Below are 21,403 nucleotides of genomic sequence, written 5' to 3'. Positions count from 1 at the left end.
GAAACTTAGAGGACAGGCAGATTGTAATGGTTGCAATAGAATACATGGAAATGTAACAAACCAATGGAAACCATGCGTTTAGATGTATTTGATAGTGTTCCATTAGTTCCACTGCAGTGATAACAACGAGCCTATCCTCCTATCTCTCCACCCACCAGACTCATCTGGGCCACAACAGTGTTTTCACACATGGTCCCTTTCAGACAAAACTTTTGCTTGAATTCACTTGAATTCCATTGTCTGGTTCCCTTCTTTAGGGCAATGTGAATGCAAAGCTCCCCAGGTTAAATTGTCATTATTCCCGCACCACACATTAGAGTACTGCAACACCGTTTCCCCTGCCATAACCCCTCACACTAGACAACTGCAACACCGTTTCCCCTGCTATAACCCCTCAACCTAGACAACTGCAACACCGTTTCCTTTGCCATAACCCCTCACACTAGACAACTGCAACACTGTTTCCCCTGCCATAACCCTTCACACTAGACAACTGCAACACCGTTTCCCCTGCTATAACCCCTCACACTAGACTACTGCAACACTGTTTCCCCTGCCATAACCCCTCACACTAGACTACTGCTACACCGTTTCCCCTGCCATAACCCCTCACACTAGACTACTGCAACACTGTTTCCCCTGCCATAACCCCTCACACTACACTACTGTAACACCGTTTCCCCTGCCATAATCCCTCACACTAGACTACTGTAACCCCATTTCCCCTGCCATAACCCCTCACACTAGACTACTGTAACCCCATTTCCCCTGCCATAACCCCTCACACTAGACTACTGTAACACCGTTTCCCCTGCCATAACCCCTCACACTAGACTACTGTAACACCGTTTCCCCTGCCATAACCCCTCACAATGGTGTCACAAAAGAGAGAAGATGATGATGTGCCAGTTGATAGAAAAATCGCGTGCTGTTTTTGGTTATTAATGAGCGATTGTCAAGGATACACATATATTCCAAAATATGTGTGGAGTTTTTAGTTCAAGATTATTTGTTTGTAATATGTAATCTATAGGCTAAGAGAGCTTCATAAGCTGTTTATTGATTGTGGGGTTGGAATATTGTGAGAAGACAACATATTTGGTGAGAATCACAATATAGGACAAAAAATCAATTCTAGCTCTTAAAGGGGCAGTAGCCTACATTGGGTGGACAAGCAAATATATCTCTTAAATTGGCAGTAGCCTATATTGGGTTGACAAGCAATTATATCTCTTTATAACCTCTCTTGGGTATGTGGGACGTGACCGTCCCACCTGCGGGACACACTATTCAACAGCCAGTGAAATAGCAGGGCGCCAAATTCAAAACAACAAAAATCTCATAATTCTAACATACAACTATTTTATCCCATTTTAAAGATAAGATTCTCGTTAATCCAACCACATTGTCCGATTTCAAAAAGGCTTTACGGCGAAAGCATAGCATTAGATTATGTTAGCACATCACCTTGACAAGAAAAACCCCACAGCCATTTTCCAAGCAAGGAGAGGCGTCACAAAAACCAGAAATACAGCTAAAATGAATCACTAACCTTTGATGATCTCCATCAGATGGCACTCATAGGACTTCATGTTACACAATACATGTAGGTTTTGCTCGATAAAGTTCATATTTATATCCAAAAACCCCATTTTACATTGACGTGTAATGTTCAGAAATGTTTTGCCTCCGAAAACTTCCGGTGAATGAGCAATTCAATTTACAGAAATACTCATCATAAACATTGATAAAATATTAAACTGTTATTCAAAGAATTATAGATACACCTCTCCTTAATGCAACCGCTGTGTCAGATTTAAAAAAAAAACTTTACAGCGAAAGCACACGTTGCAATAATCTGAGTACAGCGCTCAGAGACGAAATCAAACTCGCCATTTTGTGGAGTCAATAAAACTCAGAAATAATATTATAAATATTCACTTACCTTTGATGATCTTCATCAGAATGCACTCCCAGGAATCCTAGGTCCACAATACATGTTTGTTTTGTTCGATAATGTCCATCATTTATGTCCAAATACCTCCTTTTTGTTCGCGCGTTCAGTCCACTACTCCAAATGCAGGAAGCGCGCAAAAATGTCACGACGAAAAGTTAAAAAAAGTTATATTTACGTTCGTGGAAATATGTCAAACGATGTATAGCATCAATCTTTAGGATGTTTTTAACATAAATCTTCAGTAATATTCCAACCGGACAATTCCAATGTCTTCAGAAAAGAAAAGGAACACAGCTCACACTCACGTGAGTGCGCACCTCTGAGTTCATGTCATTTCCTCACTTATCTGACTCCAGGCCCTCTCGTTTTCTCAATATTCATAGTAAAGGTTTGAAACAACGTTCTAAAGACTGTTGACATCTAGTGGAAGCCTTAGGAAGTGCAAAATGAACCCTAAGTCACTGTGTAGGCAATAGGCAATCACTTGAAAAAACTACAACCCTCAGATTTCCCACTTCCTGGTTGGATTTTTCTCAGGTTTTTGCCTGCAATATGAGTTCTGTTATACTCACAGACATCATTCATACAGTTTTAGAAACTTCAGAGTTCTTTCTATCCAAATCTACTAATAATATGCATATCCTACCTTCTGAGCCTGAGTAGCAGGCAGTTTAATTTGGGCACGCCTTTCATCCGGATGTCAAAATACTGCCCTCTACCCTAGAGAAGTTAAAGGTGCAGTAGCCAACATTGGGTGGACAAATCAAATTTTCAAATTTATTTTTATATAGCCCTTCGTACATCAACTGATATTCTCAAAGTGCTGTACAGAAACCCAGCCTAAAACCCCAAACAGCAAGCAAAGCATGTGAAAGAAGCACGGTGGCTAGGAAAAACTCCCTAGGAAAAACTCCCTAGAAAGGCCAAAAACCTAGGAAGAAACCTAGAGAGGAACCAGGCTATGAGGGGTGGCCAGTCCTCTTCTGGCTGTGCAGGGTGGATATTATAACAGAACATGGTCAAAATGTTAATGGACAAGCAATTCTATCTCTTAAAGTGGCAGTAGCCTACATTGGGTGGACAATCAATTATATCTCTTAAATGGGCAGTAGCCTACATTGCGCGGACAATTTTCAATTACAATATTTATTAATCTGCTATTTATTCTGTTACCGACAATATTTACATGTTAATAGTATCTTCTGATTACAATTATTATGTCTCATCTTTTAACTGCAGTCTATTAGCTTCCATAATGTAAGTAGGTAAATCTGGCTGTCCAATAACACATTCTGATGGAATGCCTTGTCCTGCACTTTATAAAAACCCTGAGTGCATGTTGAAAAAATATCTTGGTTCCTTTCTAAACATAGCAAAGAGGACTTGGACCACAGAATAGGTGAAGTGAACTGGCAAAAGAGTTGAGTCCTCATTCAAAGGCAAGGAGTTTTAATACAAAGAGAACTGAGGTATTCAGCTTTTTTTTTACCCCAGAGTTCACTTTAAAGAGGACTGATATTGGTTATTTTAAAGAGGACTGTATGTGAAAACCCCCTTGCCATAAATGTTCTTACCGAGTGGGCCGGAGAGGAACTCAGACACCACCTACTGACTGTCACCAGAGGATGACCAATGCATCTGGTGTTTCTGGTGACAATGGCACTGGGCTCACTCTGCTAGGATAGGACTCTAAAGATGAGAGAAAATCCAGATACCATCATCCAGAAATAGTTTGTTAAAAGATTGCAAAATAGGTACCACACACACGCACACACACCACACAGATAAACCAAGTAGTACAGATGGATGGACAGAGGGAAAATACAGATAAACCAAGTAGGAGAGATGGATGGACAGAGGGAAAATACAGATAAACCAAGTAGAGAGCTGGATGGACAGAGGGAAAGATACAGATAAGCCAAGTAGGAGAGATGGATGGACAGAGGGAAAGATACAGATAAACCAAGTATTTGGTTTACATTTGTTGTTAGCCTAGCTAGCATGGACACTGACAGTTGTGAATCTGATGCAGCCGAAGAGCTACTGCCCCCTTACCCGGGAAAGCACCGAACAACAGACAGGGACGTTGGACCATCGAAGAGGCGCAAATATGATGAGAACTACATTGATTTGGGGTTCACTTACTGTATATTGGGAGTAGTGCCTTTCCTCAGCCACAGTGTGTTATATGTGCAAAAGTACTATCTCACAACTCAATGAAACCTTCACTCTTGCGCATACATTTAGAAACAAAACATGCCAATTTGAAAAGCCACAGAAGTTTTTTGAGCGAGAATTAAGACGACTTTTGAGTAGTAAGACATGTATAAAAGCAACATATACCATTAATAAGAAGGGGCTAGAGGCATCTTATATGGTGAGCTACCGAGTGGCTAGGACAGGCAAGCCCCATACTATTGTGGAGGATTTAGTTCTTCCTGCTGCCGCGGGTATGGCTGGAACAATGCTGGGGGGAAAGGCCAAACAAACTATACAGACCATCACTTCATCAAACAACACAGTTTCACTATGCATCAGTGACATGGCAGAAGATGTTTTGAAACAATTACTGCTTCGCATACAAGCCAGTGAATTCTATGCATTACAGCTGGATGAGTCAACAGACGTGGCGGGCCTGGCACAGCTCCTGGTATATGTCCGTTATGTTTATGGGGGGTCAATTAAGGAAGACATCCTCTTCTGCAAACCACTGGAAACCAGCATAACAGGAGAGGATATTTTTAAAGTACTGGACAGCTTTGTGACATCAAATTGACTTTGGTGGTCAAGGTGTGTTGTTATCTATACTGATGGCGCAAAGGCCATGACAGGGAGACATAGTGGAGTGGTAACATGTGTGCAAGTAGTTGCTCCTGACACTCCTGTAACGCTTTTACAACATACAGAAAATGTGCTGCTTATCAAGGGGCAAGGTATTGACACATTTTTTTTTAAATTGAGAGACGAGCTTAAAGTTTTCTTTACTGACCATCATTTTTACTTGTCTGGCTGCTTGCATCATGACGAGTTTCTCACACGACTGGCCTATCTGGGTGATGTTTTTTCTCGCCTGAATGATCTGAATCTAGGATTACAGAGACTCTCTGCAACTATATTTGAGAACTATATTTTAGAGGCTATGATTAAGAAGTTGGAGCTCTTCTCTGTCTGCGTTAACAAGGACAACACACAGGTCTTCCCATCATTGTATGATTTTTTGTGTGCATGTGAACTCAAGCTTACGGACAATGTCAAATGTGATATAGAGAATCACCTGAGTGAGTTGGGTGCGCAAATACACAGGTACTTTCCTGAAATGGATGATACAAACAACTGTATTCATTATCCCTTTCATGCCCTGCCTCCAGTCCACTTACCGATATCTGAACAAGAGAGCCTCATCGAAATTGCAACAAGTGGTTCTGTGAAATTTGAATTTAATCAGAAGCCACTGCCAGATTTCTGGATTGGGAAATCACACTATTAAGACACCGATGCCCTTTGCAACCACATACCTATGTGAGAGTGGATTCTCGGCCCTCACCAGCATGAAAACTAAATACAGGCACAGACTGTGTGTGGAAAATGATTTAAGACTGAGACTCTCTCCAATACAACCCAACATTGCAGAGTTATGTGAATCCTTTCAAGCACACCCTTCTCATTATCCTGTGGTGAGTTATTCACAATTTTCGATGAGCAAATAAGATTTTACATGTAAGATGGCTAAATAAAGAGCAAAATTATTGATTATTATTATATTATTATTTGTGCTCTGGTCCTATAAGAGCACTTTGTCACTTCCCACGAGCTGGGTTCTTACAAAAACTCACACTCATTCTTATGTTTAAAAAATGTATAGTATAGTGTGTGTGTGTGGGAGGCTTACAATGATGGCAAAAAACAACATTTGAGAGTGCGCTGACCCTGGTTGTTACGGCTGTCGTAGAGAGGGGACGAAAGCTCAGCGTGGTAAGTGTTCATTATATTTATTCAACAATGAAAACACTAGAACAAAGAAACAAACCGAAAAGCCAAACAGTTCCTTCAGGTAACGAAATACAAAACAGAAAATAACAACCCACAACACACAGGTGGGAAAAGGCTGCCTAAGTATGATTCCTAATCAGAGACAACAATAGACAGCTGCCTCTGATTAGGAACCATACTCGGCCCAACACAAAGAAATACAAAACATAGAATGCCCACCCCACACCCTGACCTAACAAAATAGAGAAATAAACCGTCTCTCTCAGGTCAGGGAGTGACACTGGTGCTAGAGGGGGTACACAGCTGGAGGTTGAATGTTTGAAGGGGTACGGGACTATAAAAAGTTTGGGAACCACTGGTCTAGACATAAAGAGACAGGGGGGGCTGTTTCGCTCACTGGGATGCTTTCTCCAGATACATTCAGCCTCTTGTGAATTGAAGGAAAATGATGAAACACAAAGAGACGAAAGATACATGAATTTCTGTTTTGTTCTTTTTTTTTTTGTCAATGTTTTTGGGGAAGTCTGGCTTCCTTTGGCATCCACGAATACACACCACTGGTCAACACAGTAACACAGTCACAAAACCCTAGGTTGAGTTGCCTCAGGTTGACTCCTCTGAGCTCCCAGCTCTCCTACCAGGACGCAGTCTTAGAATAACCCTTCATCTTAGTGTGTTGGGGCAGTGGTTGGGAGGTATAGCTATGATTAGACTACATTTCCCAGTAGAGGTATCAATGCCATCCCCCATGTTATTGAGCTGGGCCAGAGCTGTTTGTGTGTGTGTGTGTGTGTGTGTGTGTGTGTGTGTGTGTGTGTGTGTGTGTGTGTGTGTGTGTGTGTTTGTGTGTGTGTGTGTGTGTGTGTGTGTGTGTGTGTGTGTGTGTGTGTGTGTGTGTGTGTGTGTGTGTGTGTGTGTGTGTGTGTGTGTGTGTGTGTGTGTGTGTGTGTGTGTGTGTGTGTGTGTGTGTGTGTGTGTGTGTGTGTGTGTGTGTGTGTGTGTGTGTGTGTGTGTGTGTGTGTGTGTGTGTGTGTGTGTGTGTGTGTGTCTTCCCTGTGGCTCAGTTGGTAGAGCATGGTGTTTGCAACGGCAGCATGGTGTGTACAACGCCAGGGTTGTGGGTTCGATTCCCACGGGGGCCAGTACAAAAAAAAAAGCATGTATTCACTACTGTAAGTCGCTCTGGATAAGAGCGTCTGCTAAAATGACTAAAAAAATGTGTGTGTGTGTGTGTGTGGAGTCAAATAGCTGGGGTTGACTACTTTAGATTATGCTCAGTCCCTGTGAGTGTAGACTAACAGAGGACTTCACACATCACTGACATGCCATTGGCTTTGTCAGCAGTATCGGCAGAATTCTGTCAATTAGCTAATCAATATGTTAATATTGATTTGAGAGAATGTACATCCTTATCTGTCGTGTGTGTGTGCGTGTGTGCGTGTGTGCGCGTGCGCGTGTGTGTGTGGTTCATGGTGTACTATTATATTCCCCGTCTTGTGCATTCAGCTCATGTCCATGTAAAACTATTAACAGCCTGGAAGAAGAGGCTTGTTCTCGTTCCAACAGAGGATACTGTGTACCTACATATCTACCCAGGGTCTGTGTTGGCTAGCTCCGTGTCTACCTGTGAAGCCTGTTGAGGGGTAGACTACCTGTACCAGGAGCTTGTACCAGGAGCTCTCAGATAAGCTCTCTCCATCTCGACCTCACAGAACAGTCTGCCCTCACTGTTGCTGTGACTACCGGCAATCGTCATGGCAACCTGAGGTGGATGGGGAGGAGGGAAAGGAATGTCTAAAAGCACTGGGTGAAAAGATAAACTCTATTTAGTGGTATTTAGTGGTACTTAATGGTATTTAGTGGTACTTAATGGTATCTAATGGTATTTAATGGTATTTAGTGGTACTTAATGGTATTTAGTGGTACTTAATGGTATTTAGTGGTATTTAGTGGTACTTAATGGTGTTTAGTGGTACTTAATGGTGTTTAGTGGTACTTAATGGTATTTAGCGGTACTTAATGGTATTTAGGGCTCCTTAATGGTATTTAGGGATACTTAATGGTATTATGGGGTATTTAATGGTATTTAGGGGTATTTAATGGTATTTAGTTGTATTTAGTGGCTTTTTAATGCCAAATGAATGGTATAGACAACAGTCTATTATTTTTTTGTTGAATACCTATTACCAAACTAGCTGGTTTGGTGGAGGTCCCTGTTCCTGTCAGAGTGTATGAGCGAGGATATGTGGGAATGTGGCTCTCTGTTTTGTAGGCCTCTCCTCAAGATGTATAACAGTGACATTCCAGATGTTGAAAACACTTAGCGTTGTATTGTGTGGACATGAACATTTCAATATGACCTAAAGGAGAATGGACAGCAAAAATGGTTTTGTAAAAAATATTTCTGTCTAGACCTACATAATACCTATTAATTCCATATGGTTTGTGAGTAACCCCTTGCTCCAACCTTGGCCTGAGGGTGGGTAGGAGTTGCTCCAACCTTGGCCTGAGGGTGGGTAGGAGTTGCTTATCCCCCCTCCTGAATAAATAGATTGGAATTAGGGAAAATCAATACCTAATCAGTTCCTTACCTAATTCCAAGCAGTATGTGGCGTGTTAAAGAGGGACTCCTGTGAAAATGAGCCTCTTCCATTTGAATATCTGTTCTGAGGTTCTGGTTATAGTTCTGTAGATCTGTGTCTGTCCAAAACACTTTAATCTAGATCTGATTCTGAACTATCAGAACAAGGCTGAAAGGGAATTTAAAAACAAAACATGCATGTGTATTGTGTGTGCTAGTTCTTGAGTGTGTGTGTATGTGTGCACACACGTGTGTTTGCATGTGAGCATGCAAGTGTGTGTATGTTTGTCCCGGTCCCATTTGACTCCCCCTGGTCGCTCCCTAAAGGTCATTGATCCCCCCCCACCCAACCAACCACAGACTCTAATTCCTCTCTGATTACCATTCCACCGCTGTGACTGGTAATTAAACCTGGGAGGATAACAAGGTCATTTGCCAGGTCAGAGGGAAAGGTCACACCATCAAACACACACACACACACACACACACACACACACACACACACACACACACACACACACACACACACACACACACACACACACACACACACACACACACACACACACACACACACACACACACAAATGCACAACCACACACATAAACACAAACGTGCACACATGCATGCAGGAAAGGAGGTTCTCCTGTTTCTCATGGCACTTCACTATAGAAAAATAATTCAAGATTAGCCTGCAAGACCCTCCGACCACCCCCAACCACCACCACCCTGACCAACTCTCTCTCCACCCCCAACCACCACCACCACCACCCTGACCAACTCTCTCTCCGCTCCCCACCACCACCCTGACCAACTCTCTCTCCACTCCCCACCACCACCCTGACCAACTCTCTCTCCGCTCCCCACCACCACCCTGACCAACTCTCTCTCCACTCCCCACCACCACCCTGACCAACTCTCTCTCCACCCCCAACCACCACCACCACCACCCTGACCAACTCTCTCTCCGCTCCCCACCACCACCCTGACCAACTCTCTCTCCACTCCCCACCACCACCCTGACCAACTCTCTCTCCGCTCCCCACCACCACCCTGACCAACTCTCTCTCCACTCCCCACCACCACCCTGACCAACTCTCTCTCCACTCCCCACCACCACCCTGACCAACTCTCTCTCCACCCCCAACCACCACCACCACCACCCTGACCAACTCTCTCTCCACTCCCCACCACCCTGACCAACTCTCTCTCCACTCCCCACCACCACCCTGACCAACTCTCTCTCCACTCCCCTCACCACCCTGACCAACTCTCTCTCCACTCCCCACCACCACCCTGACTAACTCTCTCTCCACTCCCAACCACCACAGGCCTCAACAAATTTGACAGGAGACATCTGTCAGGTAATCAGATGTTGCAATAAATAAAATAATCTTCTCCATGTCAGAATGAGGAATAGTATCTGTTGTGTATTTCACTGGATCATCATTCTCAATGGGAAGACTCATTCAGAAATGGAACATTTCTACCTCTCTCTCAGCATACACTGTGAACACCAAGCCAGACAGGACAGACCATTTGCTTACCGCCCCAATAGGTCCACAGATGATGCAATTGCCATCACACTGCACACTGCCCTATCCCATCTGGACAAGAGGAATACCTATGTTAGAATGCTGTTCATTGACTATAGCTCAGCATTCAACACCATAGCACCCTCCATGCTCATCATTAAGCTTGAGGCCCTGGGTCTCAACCCTGCCCTGCGCAATTGGGTCCTGGACTTCCTGATGGGCCAACCCCAGGTGGTGAAAGTAGGAAACAACATCTCCACTTCGCTGATCCTCAACACTGGGGCCCCACAAGGGTGTGTGCTCAGCCCCCTCCTGTACTCCCTGTTCACCCATGACTGCGTGGCCATGCACGCCTCGAACTCAATCATCAACAGTAGTAGGCTTGATTATCAGCAACGACGAGACAGCCTACAGGAAGGAGGTGAGGGCACTCGGAGTGTGGTGTCAGGAAAACAACCTCTCACTCAACATCAACAAAACAAAGGAGATGATCGTGGACTTCAGGAAACAGCAGAGGGAGCACCCCCTATCCACATCTAAGGGACAGCAGTGGAGAAGGTGGAAAGTTTTAATTAAGGCTAGTCGACAACATCCGGTGAAATTGGAGGGCGCGCAATTCAAATAAATAATCCTAATATTAAACATTTATGAACATACAAGTATCTTATATCGTTTAAAAGCTTCAATTCTTGTTAATCGAACTGTATTGTCCGATTTACAATAGGATCTACAGCAAAAGCAGGCCATGTGATTGTTTGAGGACGGCGCCCCATATCAACATATTTTTCAACCAGCACATGCTTCATAAAATCACAAATAGCTATTAAATAAATCACTTACTTTTGAAAATCTTCCTCTGTTTGCAATCCTAAGGGTCCCAGTTACAACATGAATGGTCGTTTTGTTAGATAAAATCCTTCTTAATATCCCAAAAGTCTGTTTAGTTGGCGCCATCGATTTCAGTAATCTACTTGTTCAACATGCAGACATGCAAACAAGTCAAACTACGTTTTTATATAAAATCCTCAGGTATCCTAAAATGTAAATAAACTATAATATTTCATACGGAAAGAAGTATGTTCAATAGAAATGTAAAATTAGCAGGCGCGCGCCTCCTCCTCGTCGAGCGCCAACAGACTGATTGTCAACTGGGACTCTTTGTACAATAACTCAAAATTCTTGCTCATTTTTGAAGAAACAAGCCTGAAACAATGAACAAAGACAGTTGACTTCTAGTGGAAGCCATAGGAATTGCAATCTGGGAGCAGGAATTACATAGAACCCATAGCTTTCCATTTTAAGAGCCTGGGACCTAAAAAAGAAATCTGGTTGGTTTTCTTTGGATTTTTGCCTGCCATATCAATTGTGTTATAGTCTCATACATTATTGTAACATTTCTACAAACTTCAAAGTGCTTTCTATCCAATGCTACCAATTATATGCATATCCTAGCTTCTGGGCCAGAGTAACAGGCAGTTTACTTTGGGCATGTCAGTCAGGCAGAAATTGAGAAAAATAGACTCTATCCCTAAGAATTTTTAAGTTCCACGGTGTACACATCACAGACAAACTGAAATGGTCCACCCACACAGACAGTGTGGTGAAGAAGGTGCTACTGTGCCTCTAAAACATCAGGAGGCTGAAGAAAAACCCTCCAAACTTTTACAGATGCACAATTGAGAGCATCCTGTCGGGCTGTATCACCGCCTGGTACCCCAACTGCACCGCCCACAACCGCAAGACTCTCCAGAGGGTGGTGCGGTCTGCAAAACGCATCACCGGGGGCAAACTACCTGCCCTCCAGGACACCTACAGCACCCGATGTCACAGGAAGGCCAAAATGATCATCAAGGACATCAACCACCCGAGCCACTGTCGGTTCACCCCGCTACCATCCAGAAGGCGAGGTCAGTACAGGTGCATCAATGCTGGGACTGAGAGACTCGAGGCCATCAGAATGTTAAACAGCCATCACTAACACAGAGAGGCTGCTGCCTACATACAGACTTGAAATCATTGGCCACTTTAATAAATGGATCACTCGTCACTTTAATAATGTCACTTTAATAATGTTTACATATCTTGCATTACTCATCTCATATGTATATACTGTATTTTATTCCATCTATTGCATCTTGCCTATGCCGCTCTGTCATTGCTCATCCATATATTTATATGCACTGTATATATTCTTATTTCATTCCCTTAGATTTGTGTGTATTAGGTAGCTGTTGTGGCATTGTTAGATCACATGTTAGATATTGCTGCACTGTCAGAACTAGAAGCACAAGCATTTCGCTCCACTCGCAATAACATTGCTAAACTTGTGTATGTGTCACAAGTATCTTCGTCTTCTGACGATAATGCGAAATCGTCATCGGAAAAGGTAGACCAATACGCAGCAGGTGTGCAGTTGTTCATTTTGAACATTTAATTAAATCAACACGAATACAAAAACAACAAACAAGAAAACGAACGATAAACTGACAGTCTACAAAGCATAGGCTCAACACAGAACAATCACCCACAAAATACAAGACAAACACACCCAACTAATATAGGACTTCCAATCAAAGGCAACACCAAACAGCTGCCTTCAATTGGAAGTCCAACCCCAATTAACTCAACATAGAACCAGACACACTAGACTAAACATAGAAATACCTAAACATAAACCAAAACCCGGAAATACTAAATCAAACACCCTTTTAACAAACACACCACCCCGAACCACATAAAATGAATACCCTCTGCCACGTCCTGACCAAACTACAATACTAATTAACCCTTATACTGGCCAGGACGTGACAGTACCCCCCCTTAAAGGTGCTAACCCCGGAAGCACCTTAAAAAACAAAAACAACAAAAAAAACAACCCCCAAACAACAAAACCAAAATCCCCCCCTACTAAAGGGAGGGAAGGGAGGGTGGCTGCCGTCAACGACGGCACTGTGCTACACCCCCCCTCCCCAACCCACCTATATCTGGAGGTGGCTCTGGTTCCGGCCGTTCCAGGCTGTCGGGCCACTCTGGCATCGCCGAGGGGCAGTCGGGCCAGTCTGGCATCGCCGGGGGGCAGTCGGGCCAGTCTGGCAGTTCGGGACAGTCTGGGCAGTCTGGCAGTTCGGGACAGTCTGGGCAGTCTGGCAGTTCGGGACAGTCTGGGCAGTCTGGGCAGTCTGGCAACTCGGGACAGTCTGGGCAGTCTGGCAACTCGGGACAGTCTGGGCAGTCTGGCAACTCGGGAGTCTGGGCAGTCTGGCAACTCGGGACAGTCTGGGCAGTCTGGCAACTCGGGACAGTCTGGGCAGTCTGGCAACTCGGGACAGTCTGGGCAGTTCAGGGCAGTCTGGCCACTCCGGCAGTTCAGGGCAGTCTGGCCACTCCGGCAGTTCAGGGCAGTCTGGCCACTCCGGCAGTTCAGGGCAGTCTGGCCACTCCGGCAGTTCAGGGCAGTCTGGCCACTCCGGCAGTTCGGGGCAGTCTGGCCACTCCGGCAGTTCAGGGCAGTCTGGCCACTCCGGCAGTTCAGCGCAGTCTGGCCACTCCGGCAGTTCAGCGCAGTCTGGCCACTCCGGCAGTTCAGCGCAGTCTGGCCACTCCGGCAGTTCAGCGCAGTCTGACCACTCCGGCAGTTCAGCGCAGTCTGACCTCTCTGACGACTGTTGACTGGCGGGCAGCTCTGACGACTGTTGACTGGCGGGCAGCTCTGATGACGACTGTTGACTGGCGGGCAGCTCTGATGACGACTGTTGACTGGCGGGCAGCTCTGATGACGACTGTTGACTGGCGGGCAGCTCTGATGACGACTGTTGACTGGCGGGCAGCTCTGGTGACTGTTGACTGGCGTGGCTGGGTTGACGCACTTGTAGCCTGGTGCGTGGTGCTGGTACTGGGCTTACCAGATTATGAACACACACCTTCCAGGCTAGTGCGAGGAGCGGGAACAGGATGAGTCGGACTGGGTTGACGCACTTCTGGGTCCGCACGAGAGACAGGAGCTGGAAACCCAGGGCTATGGAGGCGCACAGTCGGTCTTGATCTTACCTCCTGCACAACCCATCTTGGCTGGATGGAACTAGTAGCCCTGTACGAGCGGGGTGCTGGTACAGGGCAGACTGGGCTGTGCAGGGGCCTGATGGTAGCCGTGCGTAGAGCGGGAGTTGGGTAGCCTGGTCCTCGGAGGCGTACCGGCGACCAGATGCGCTGCGCAGGCATCCTCCTACCAGGCTGGATGCCCGCTCTAGCACGGCACCTGCGAGGGGCTGGAATAACGCGCACCAGACTGTGCGTGCGTATGGGTGAGATAGTACGCTCCTCAGCGAAACATAGCGCTCTCCACCCCATACGCTCCTCCATATAACCACGGGTAGCTGGCTTCCGGCTCTTCTTACGCCTAGCCAAACTACCCGTGTGCCCCCCCCAAAAAAATTATTGGGGGTGCCTCTCTTGCTTCTCCCTCAGCGCGTCCATGGCCTCGTACCTACGCCTCTCTGCCTTGGCTGCCTCAATTTCCCACTGCGGGCGGCGATACTCCCCAGCCTGGTGCCAAGGTCCGGCCCCGTCCAGAACTTCCTCCCAGGTCCACTTCTCCCGCCAGTCCAACTCGAATTCCCTCTGCTCCTTCCTCTGCTGCTTGGTCCTTGAGTGGTGGGTGATTCTGTCACAAGTATCTTCGTCTTCTGACGATAATGTGAAATCGTCATCGGAAAAGGTAGACCAATACGCAGCAGGTGTGCAGTTGTTCATTTTGAACATTTAATTAAATCAACACGAATACAAAAACAACAAACAAGAAAACGAACGATAAACTGACAGTCTACAAAGCATAGGCTCAACACAGAACAATCACCCACAAAATACAAGACAAACACACCCAACTAATATAGGACTTCCAATCAAAGGCAACACCAAACAGCTGCCTTCAATTGGAAGTCCAACCCCAATTAACTCAACATAGAACCAGACACACTAGACTAAACATAGAAATACCTAAACATAAACCAAAACCCGGAAATACTAAATCAAACACCCTTTTAACAAACACACCACCCCGAACCACATAAAACGAATACCCTCTGCCACGTCCTGACCAAACTACAATACAAATTAACCCTTATACTGGCCAGGACGTGACAGTATGTGACCAATAAAATTGGATTTGACTTGATTTGAAGTATTTAGGACAGTAAATGACTGGATTAAATCTGTGAAGGCTGTTGATCTCATATGTACACATATGTCTCTGTCTCTTTCCTTGTGTCTGTCCCTGCTTTCCGTCTCTGTCCTTGCTCTCTGTCTCTGTCTCTGTCTCCAGTCCCAGCTCCAGCTCCTACAGGGCATACTCTGTGTAATACTGACCTCTTCTGTCCTCCGAAGGAAGTGCAGCAAAATAGTGTGGTTTCCTTTAACTGCATTAGATTGAATTGGGGGTGCATCCCAATAATATCTCCTTTCTCCTAAAGCGTACACTCGTTCCCTTTACTCGTTCACTACCACAGATCTAAACGCATTGTATTGGTGGAGACATGAGCTTTTTCCACCATATTTCTTATACCAGCTATATTTCCTTTGAAATTAGCAAAGGGAAGTGAACAAGTGCACACTTTGTGAGGAAGGAGAGATAATTTGGGACGAAGCCCTGGTGGTTAATAAACAACCTCTGTGTCTGATGTTAGTGTCCCAGAGGTAGTCAGTGTCCTCAGAACTCTCTCTCTCATTCTGACTCAGCACGGCAACAGCACGGTAACATGGCTCACCGCCGCTTTGAGGGCAAAGAGCACGCAGCCTCCTACCTGAGGTACAGGGTGTCCCCCCCACAGGAACTGATCACAGAGATACTGGGATTTCTGGATAATATGGTAGGGGCCTGTGTGTGTGTGTGTGTGTGTGTGTGTGTGTGTGTGTGTGTGTGTGTGTGTGTGTGTGTGTGTGTGTGTGTGTGTGTGTGTGTGCGTGCGTGCGTGCGCAGGGAATGTAGTTAGACCCTTGCCCTGCAAGAATGATTTTTGTGAACAAAAATGGTTCACAATTGTGTAAGCCCAAATCGATCTAATCGTATGTATTTGGCTGCTATAATTGTGCCTATCTGGACTTAAAAGCATAATTTCGTTTTTTTCACAAACTGTATAACGCTGATATAGCGCTGATATAACGCTGATATAGTGCTGATATAACGCTGATATAACGCTGATATAGCGCTGATATAACGCTGATATAACGCTGATATAGCGCTGATATAACGCTGATATAGCGCTGATATAACGCTGATATAACGCTGACTTACGATGTTATTGTCACTTCAGAAAGGAAGGCCGTTTGACCTTGCCGTGGACGTAGGCTGTGGCTCGGGACAGGGGACACTTCTACTGGCCCCTCATTTTACCCAAGTGATCGGGACAGACATCAGCCCCGCCCAGCTGGAGGTGGCTCTGGCCAATAGCAGCGCCCCAAATATCTTCTACAAGTGAGAAGGGGGAGGGTCACGCAGGATAGTCGGCGGGAATTGCTTTGTTGTCCTAGCAAGGATCAAGGTCAAGTCCAAGGTCATACTTTTATAAGTGAAGTGTAGTATGTATTGTGATGTGTTATATGTCTGCCAAGAATGTTGGTACTGTTGGCAGACAACAGTGTCTATTGGACAATAAAGTATTAATTCATTCCTTCTTCATATTTAGATGTAATTATCATGTTTTTGATACCCTACCCCATTGAAACATCCCTGTAGTTTTAACTAGTAACATAACTAACTCAGACACTTTGAGGTCCAAATGTAAAACATCCAGTTAAACATCCAAAATGTGTAACCCTTTAACCAGCGTGCATCGTCTCACATCTCCCATAACCCCACAGGCAGTGTCCTGCAGAGGAGTTACCGTTTGCTGACGGCGCGGCAGACTTGGTGACGTCCATGACCGCGGCCCACTGGTTCGACCGCCCGCGGTTCCTCCAGGAGGCAGACAGGCTGCTGAAGCCCAGAGGGTGTCTGGCCCTGATCAGTTATACCCTGGACATGGACCTGGAGTACGGACAACACTCCCACACTCTTACTGACATCTGTCATCAGGTCAGACAACAAACCACTGAGGAATTGATTGATTTAATTTATAAGATAATTAAAAATAGTAGGCTGCGCCAGATGGAGACAACATTACATACAATCAACTGACCAACTGACTATGAATAGAAGTCCCACTATCTCAGTGTTAAATTAACCATTTTAACGCTGGATAATTGGGACTCGTACTCTGTGAAAGGGTTAAATGTAACACTCTGACTTCAATGTACACTGGGATCTGGCCTTCTATGAAGTGTGAAAACTTTGTGACTTCAGAGTACGGAAACAACGGGAAAGTAATTCAGAGTACGAAAACAACAGGAAAATAATACTACCTTATTCATGTCCCCCTACAGTTCTACAAGAACCTGCTGCCATTTCGCAGTGCCCACATAGGTACTACCACTGTCCCTCTCTACAAACAGATGTATGACTCATGCCCGTACCCAGACAAAGAGTGGTGAGTGCTGCTGAAAAGCCAAGGTATCCAAAGACTGCTACTGTATATCTTGCTGGATCTGTGTCTACTGTGTATACTTTTTCCACATTTTGTTACGTTACAGCCTTATTCTAAAATGGATTAAATAAATAAAAATTGCACAACGCACAATACCCCACAATGACGAAGCAAAAACATGTTTTTAGACATTTTTGCAAATCTTTACATAAGTATTCACACCCTTTGCTATGATATTGAGCTCTGGTCCATCCTGTTTAATTGATCATCCTTGAGATGTTTCTACAACTTGACTGGAATCCACCTGTGGTATTTTGTTTTGATTTTGACATGATTTGGAAAGGCACACTCCTGTCTTTATAAGGTCCCACAGTTGACAGTGCATGTCAGAGCAAAAACCAAGCCATCAGGGTGAAGGAATTGTCCGTAGTGTTCCGAGATAGGATTGTGTCGAGGCACAGATCTGGGGAAGGGTACCAAAAAATGTCTGCAGCATTGAAAGTCCCCAAGAACACAGTGGTCTCCATCATTCTTAAATGGAAGTAGTTTGGAACCATCTACTCTTCCTAGAACTGGCTGCCCGGCCAAACTGAGAAATTGGAGGAGAAGGGTCTTGGTCAGGGAGATGACCAAGAACCCGATGGTCACTCTGACAGAGCTCCAGAGTTCCTCTGTGGAGATGGGAGAACTTTCCAGGACAGCCATCACTGCAGAACTCCACCAATCAGGCCTTTATGGTAGAGTGGCCAGATGGAAGCCACTCCTCATTAAAAGGCACATGGGGCTCCCGAGTGGCGCAGCGGTCTAAGGCACTCTATCTCAGTGCAAGAGGCATCACTACAGTCCCTAGTTCGAATCCAGGCTGTATCACATCCGGCCATGATTAGGAGTCCCATAGGGCGGTGCACAATTGGCCCAGCGTCGTCCAGGTTTGGCCGGGGTAGGCTGTCATTGTAAATAAGAATTTGTTCTTAACTGACTTGCCTAGTTAAATAAAGGTTAAATAAAGGTTAAATAAAAAATATGACAGCCCACTTGGTGCTTGCCAAAAGGCACCTAAAGACTCTCAGACCATGAGAAACAAGATTCTATGGTCTGATGAAACCAATATCAGGTTTGAGGGAAAGATGAACGGAGCAAATTACAGAGAGATCCTTGATGAAAACCTGCTTCAGAGCGCTCCGGACCTCAGACTTGGCTGAAGATTCACCTTCCAACAGGACAGACCCTAAGCAAACAGCCAAGACAACGTTGGAGTGGCTTCGGGCCAAGTCTCTGAATATCCTTGAGTGGCCCAGCCAGAGACCGGACCTGAACCCGATCATACATTTCTGGAGAGACCTGAAAATAGCTGTGCAGCAACGCTCACCATCCAACCTGACAGAGCTTGAGAGGATCTGCAGAGAAGAATGGGAGAAACTCCCCAAATACAGGTGTGCCAGGTTTGTAGCATCATACTCAAGAAAACTCAATCGCTGCCAAAGGTGCTTCAACAAAGTCCTGAGTAAATGGTCTGAATATATATTTAAAAAAAATCTATTTTAGAATAAGGTTGTAACTTAATAAAATGCAGAGGGGTCAAGGGGTCTGAATACTTTCCGATTGCCCTGTATAGTAGTATACTTGCCTTGCCTAGCATAGCGTAGCATAGCCTAACCTGGTCTAGAGTATCATAGAATAGCATAGCCTAGCCTAGCATAGAATAGCCTAGCCTGGCCTGGCCAAGCTTAGCATAAAATAGTATTCTGATTTTGTTCAGTGTTTTTTGTGTTGCTCTTTCCAGGCATGAGTGTCTGCGGATGAGGAGACTGATGCCTCTGAGTGGCTACATCGGCATGGTGGAGACCTTCTCTAGCTATCAGGCGTTGCTGAAGCAGGATCCAGTGGAAGCCCACAGGTTCTCCCAGGACTTCAGGAACAGGTGAGCTTCAGCATACAGGTGCTCAAAATTATTTGCAGGCTGGAATTAAATTGAATGTGCCTTTAGCAATGTTTATGCCATGTTTATTTTTGAAAACTACTGTCTGCACACTTCTATTACAATTATGAACACTGGAAGCAACTATCTATGAGGGGAGACTCTTATCTGCATATAGGTTTATATATATAAACATTTTAACACAATTCCATAAATACTGCAGTGCAGGTTGGTTTGAAATGAGTTGAATTTCTCATCTCTAAGAAAATCTTAGCGAGCTGATGACCAACTTCTTTGACTGTCACTCACTCTGTTCCACTCCTCCTCTTCTGGCCTAGGTTGCTGTCTGTGATGGGGGAGTCGAATCCAGACACAGAGATCACAGTGGTGGTCAAGTATTTCTACTGGCTGGCCTGTAAACCTGCTGCAGCCTGATCTGGGACAAGGAAGCAGCAAACCCCACAGACCCTTATCTTCCCCTGATGTTTTCTGTTGCATCTAATGGCAAAATGAAATAACTAAAAGAGGGGTTACACATTCCAACAAATAAGACCACATGTTATATGCAACTTAAATCATTCGTCCATCAAAGTCAAAATGAAAAGTGAACCGACATGAACTCCAATACCACCTAAAGAAGATGTTTCCGATGTTTCAGAATGGTCTGGATACCCGATGAGCTCAACCATTTCTTGGAGAGGGACAGTGGTAGTAAAGAAACAGCTTGTTAAAATACAATAGTCTTCTCTGGTTTACTGTAATATTTACTGTAACTGATAATTACAGTGGTTTGCGTTGTGAACACACAGTCGGATGTCTCCAACCTCTTGCGTATGCGCTCACACATGCTCCCTCTGTGTCCCTCTGAGTGTTGAGGCTGGTGTGTGTGTGTGCATGTGTTTTCAGAGGAGTAGGACTGAGATCCTGCCTGGCAGGAGTCAGTCTCTGACAGTAGTGAGGTCTCACCATCTGAAATGCCATATGGTGCCCCTAGTGGTAGAATAAAGTAATACTTTCCCTACCTCACCTCATAGCCCCATCTCATGGCCCGAATTCAATTCATAGCCCCAACTTATAGTCCCAACTCACAGCCCCACCTCATAGCCACAGCTCATAGCCCCAACTTATAGACCCAACTCATAGCCCCATCTCATAGTCCCACCTCATAGCCCTAACTCATAGCCCCAACTCATAGCCCCAACTCCTAGCCCAAACTCATAGCCAAAACTCATAGCCTCAACTCATAGCCCCAACTCATGGACAGAATTCATATTCCCAACTCATAGTCCCAACTCATAGCCCCACCTCATAGCCCCAACTCATAGCCCCAACTAATAGACCCAACTCATAGCCCCATCTCATAGTCCCACCTCATAGCCCCATCTCATAGCCCCAACTCATAGCCCCAACTCATGGCCAGAATTCATAGTCCCACCTCATAGCCCCATCTCATAGCCCCAACTCATAGCCCCAACTCATGGCCAGAATTCATAGCCCCATCTCATAGTCCCACCTCATAGCCCCGACTCATAGCCCCATCTCATAGTCCCACCTCATAGCCCCAACTCATAGCTCCAACTCCTAGCCTGAATTCATAGCCACAACTCATAGCCTCAACTCATAGCCCCAACTCATGGCCAGAATTCATAGTCCCAACTCATAGCCCCATCTCATAGCCCCAACTCATAGCCCCAACTCATGGCCAGAATTCATAGTCCCACCTCATAGCCCCATCTCATAGCCCCAACTCGTAGCCCCAACTCATAGCCACACCTTATAGCCCCAACTCATATCCACACCTTATAGCCCCAACTAATAGCCACACCTTATAGCCCCAATTCATAGCCCCACCTCATAGCCCCAGCCCATAGCCATACTTTATAGCCCCAACTCATAGCCCCACCTTA

The 21,403-nt window shown here is 45.3% G+C and overlaps 1 protein-coding gene across 1 annotated transcript; it reads left to right on the top strand.

Moving 5' to 3' along the window:
* Nucleotides 1-15,764: 15,764 nt before the first annotated feature.
* On the top strand, nucleotides 15,765-20,307 carry LOC106574813 (putative methyltransferase DDB_G0268948). Its single transcript, XM_014150903.2, has 6 exons — nucleotides 15,765-15,925; nucleotides 16,370-16,530; nucleotides 16,917-17,130; nucleotides 17,478-17,581; nucleotides 19,362-19,499; nucleotides 19,835-20,307. Exons 1-6 carry the CDS (start codon nucleotides 15,815-15,817, stop codon nucleotides 19,929-19,931), a joined length of 825 nt encoding a protein of 274 aa, XP_014006378.1. The 5' UTR covers nucleotides 15,765-15,814; the 3' UTR covers nucleotides 19,932-20,307.
* The last annotated feature ends 1,096 nt before the right edge of the window (nucleotides 20,308-21,403 follow it).

The sequence above is a fragment of the Salmo salar genome, chromosome ssa16 (assembly GCF_905237065.1).
Source record: "Salmo salar chromosome ssa16, Ssal_v3.1, whole genome shotgun sequence".
NCBI lineage: Eukaryota > Metazoa > Chordata > Actinopteri > Salmoniformes > Salmonidae > Salmo > Salmo salar.
This window is presented reverse-complemented; position numbering and strand designations above follow the sequence as displayed.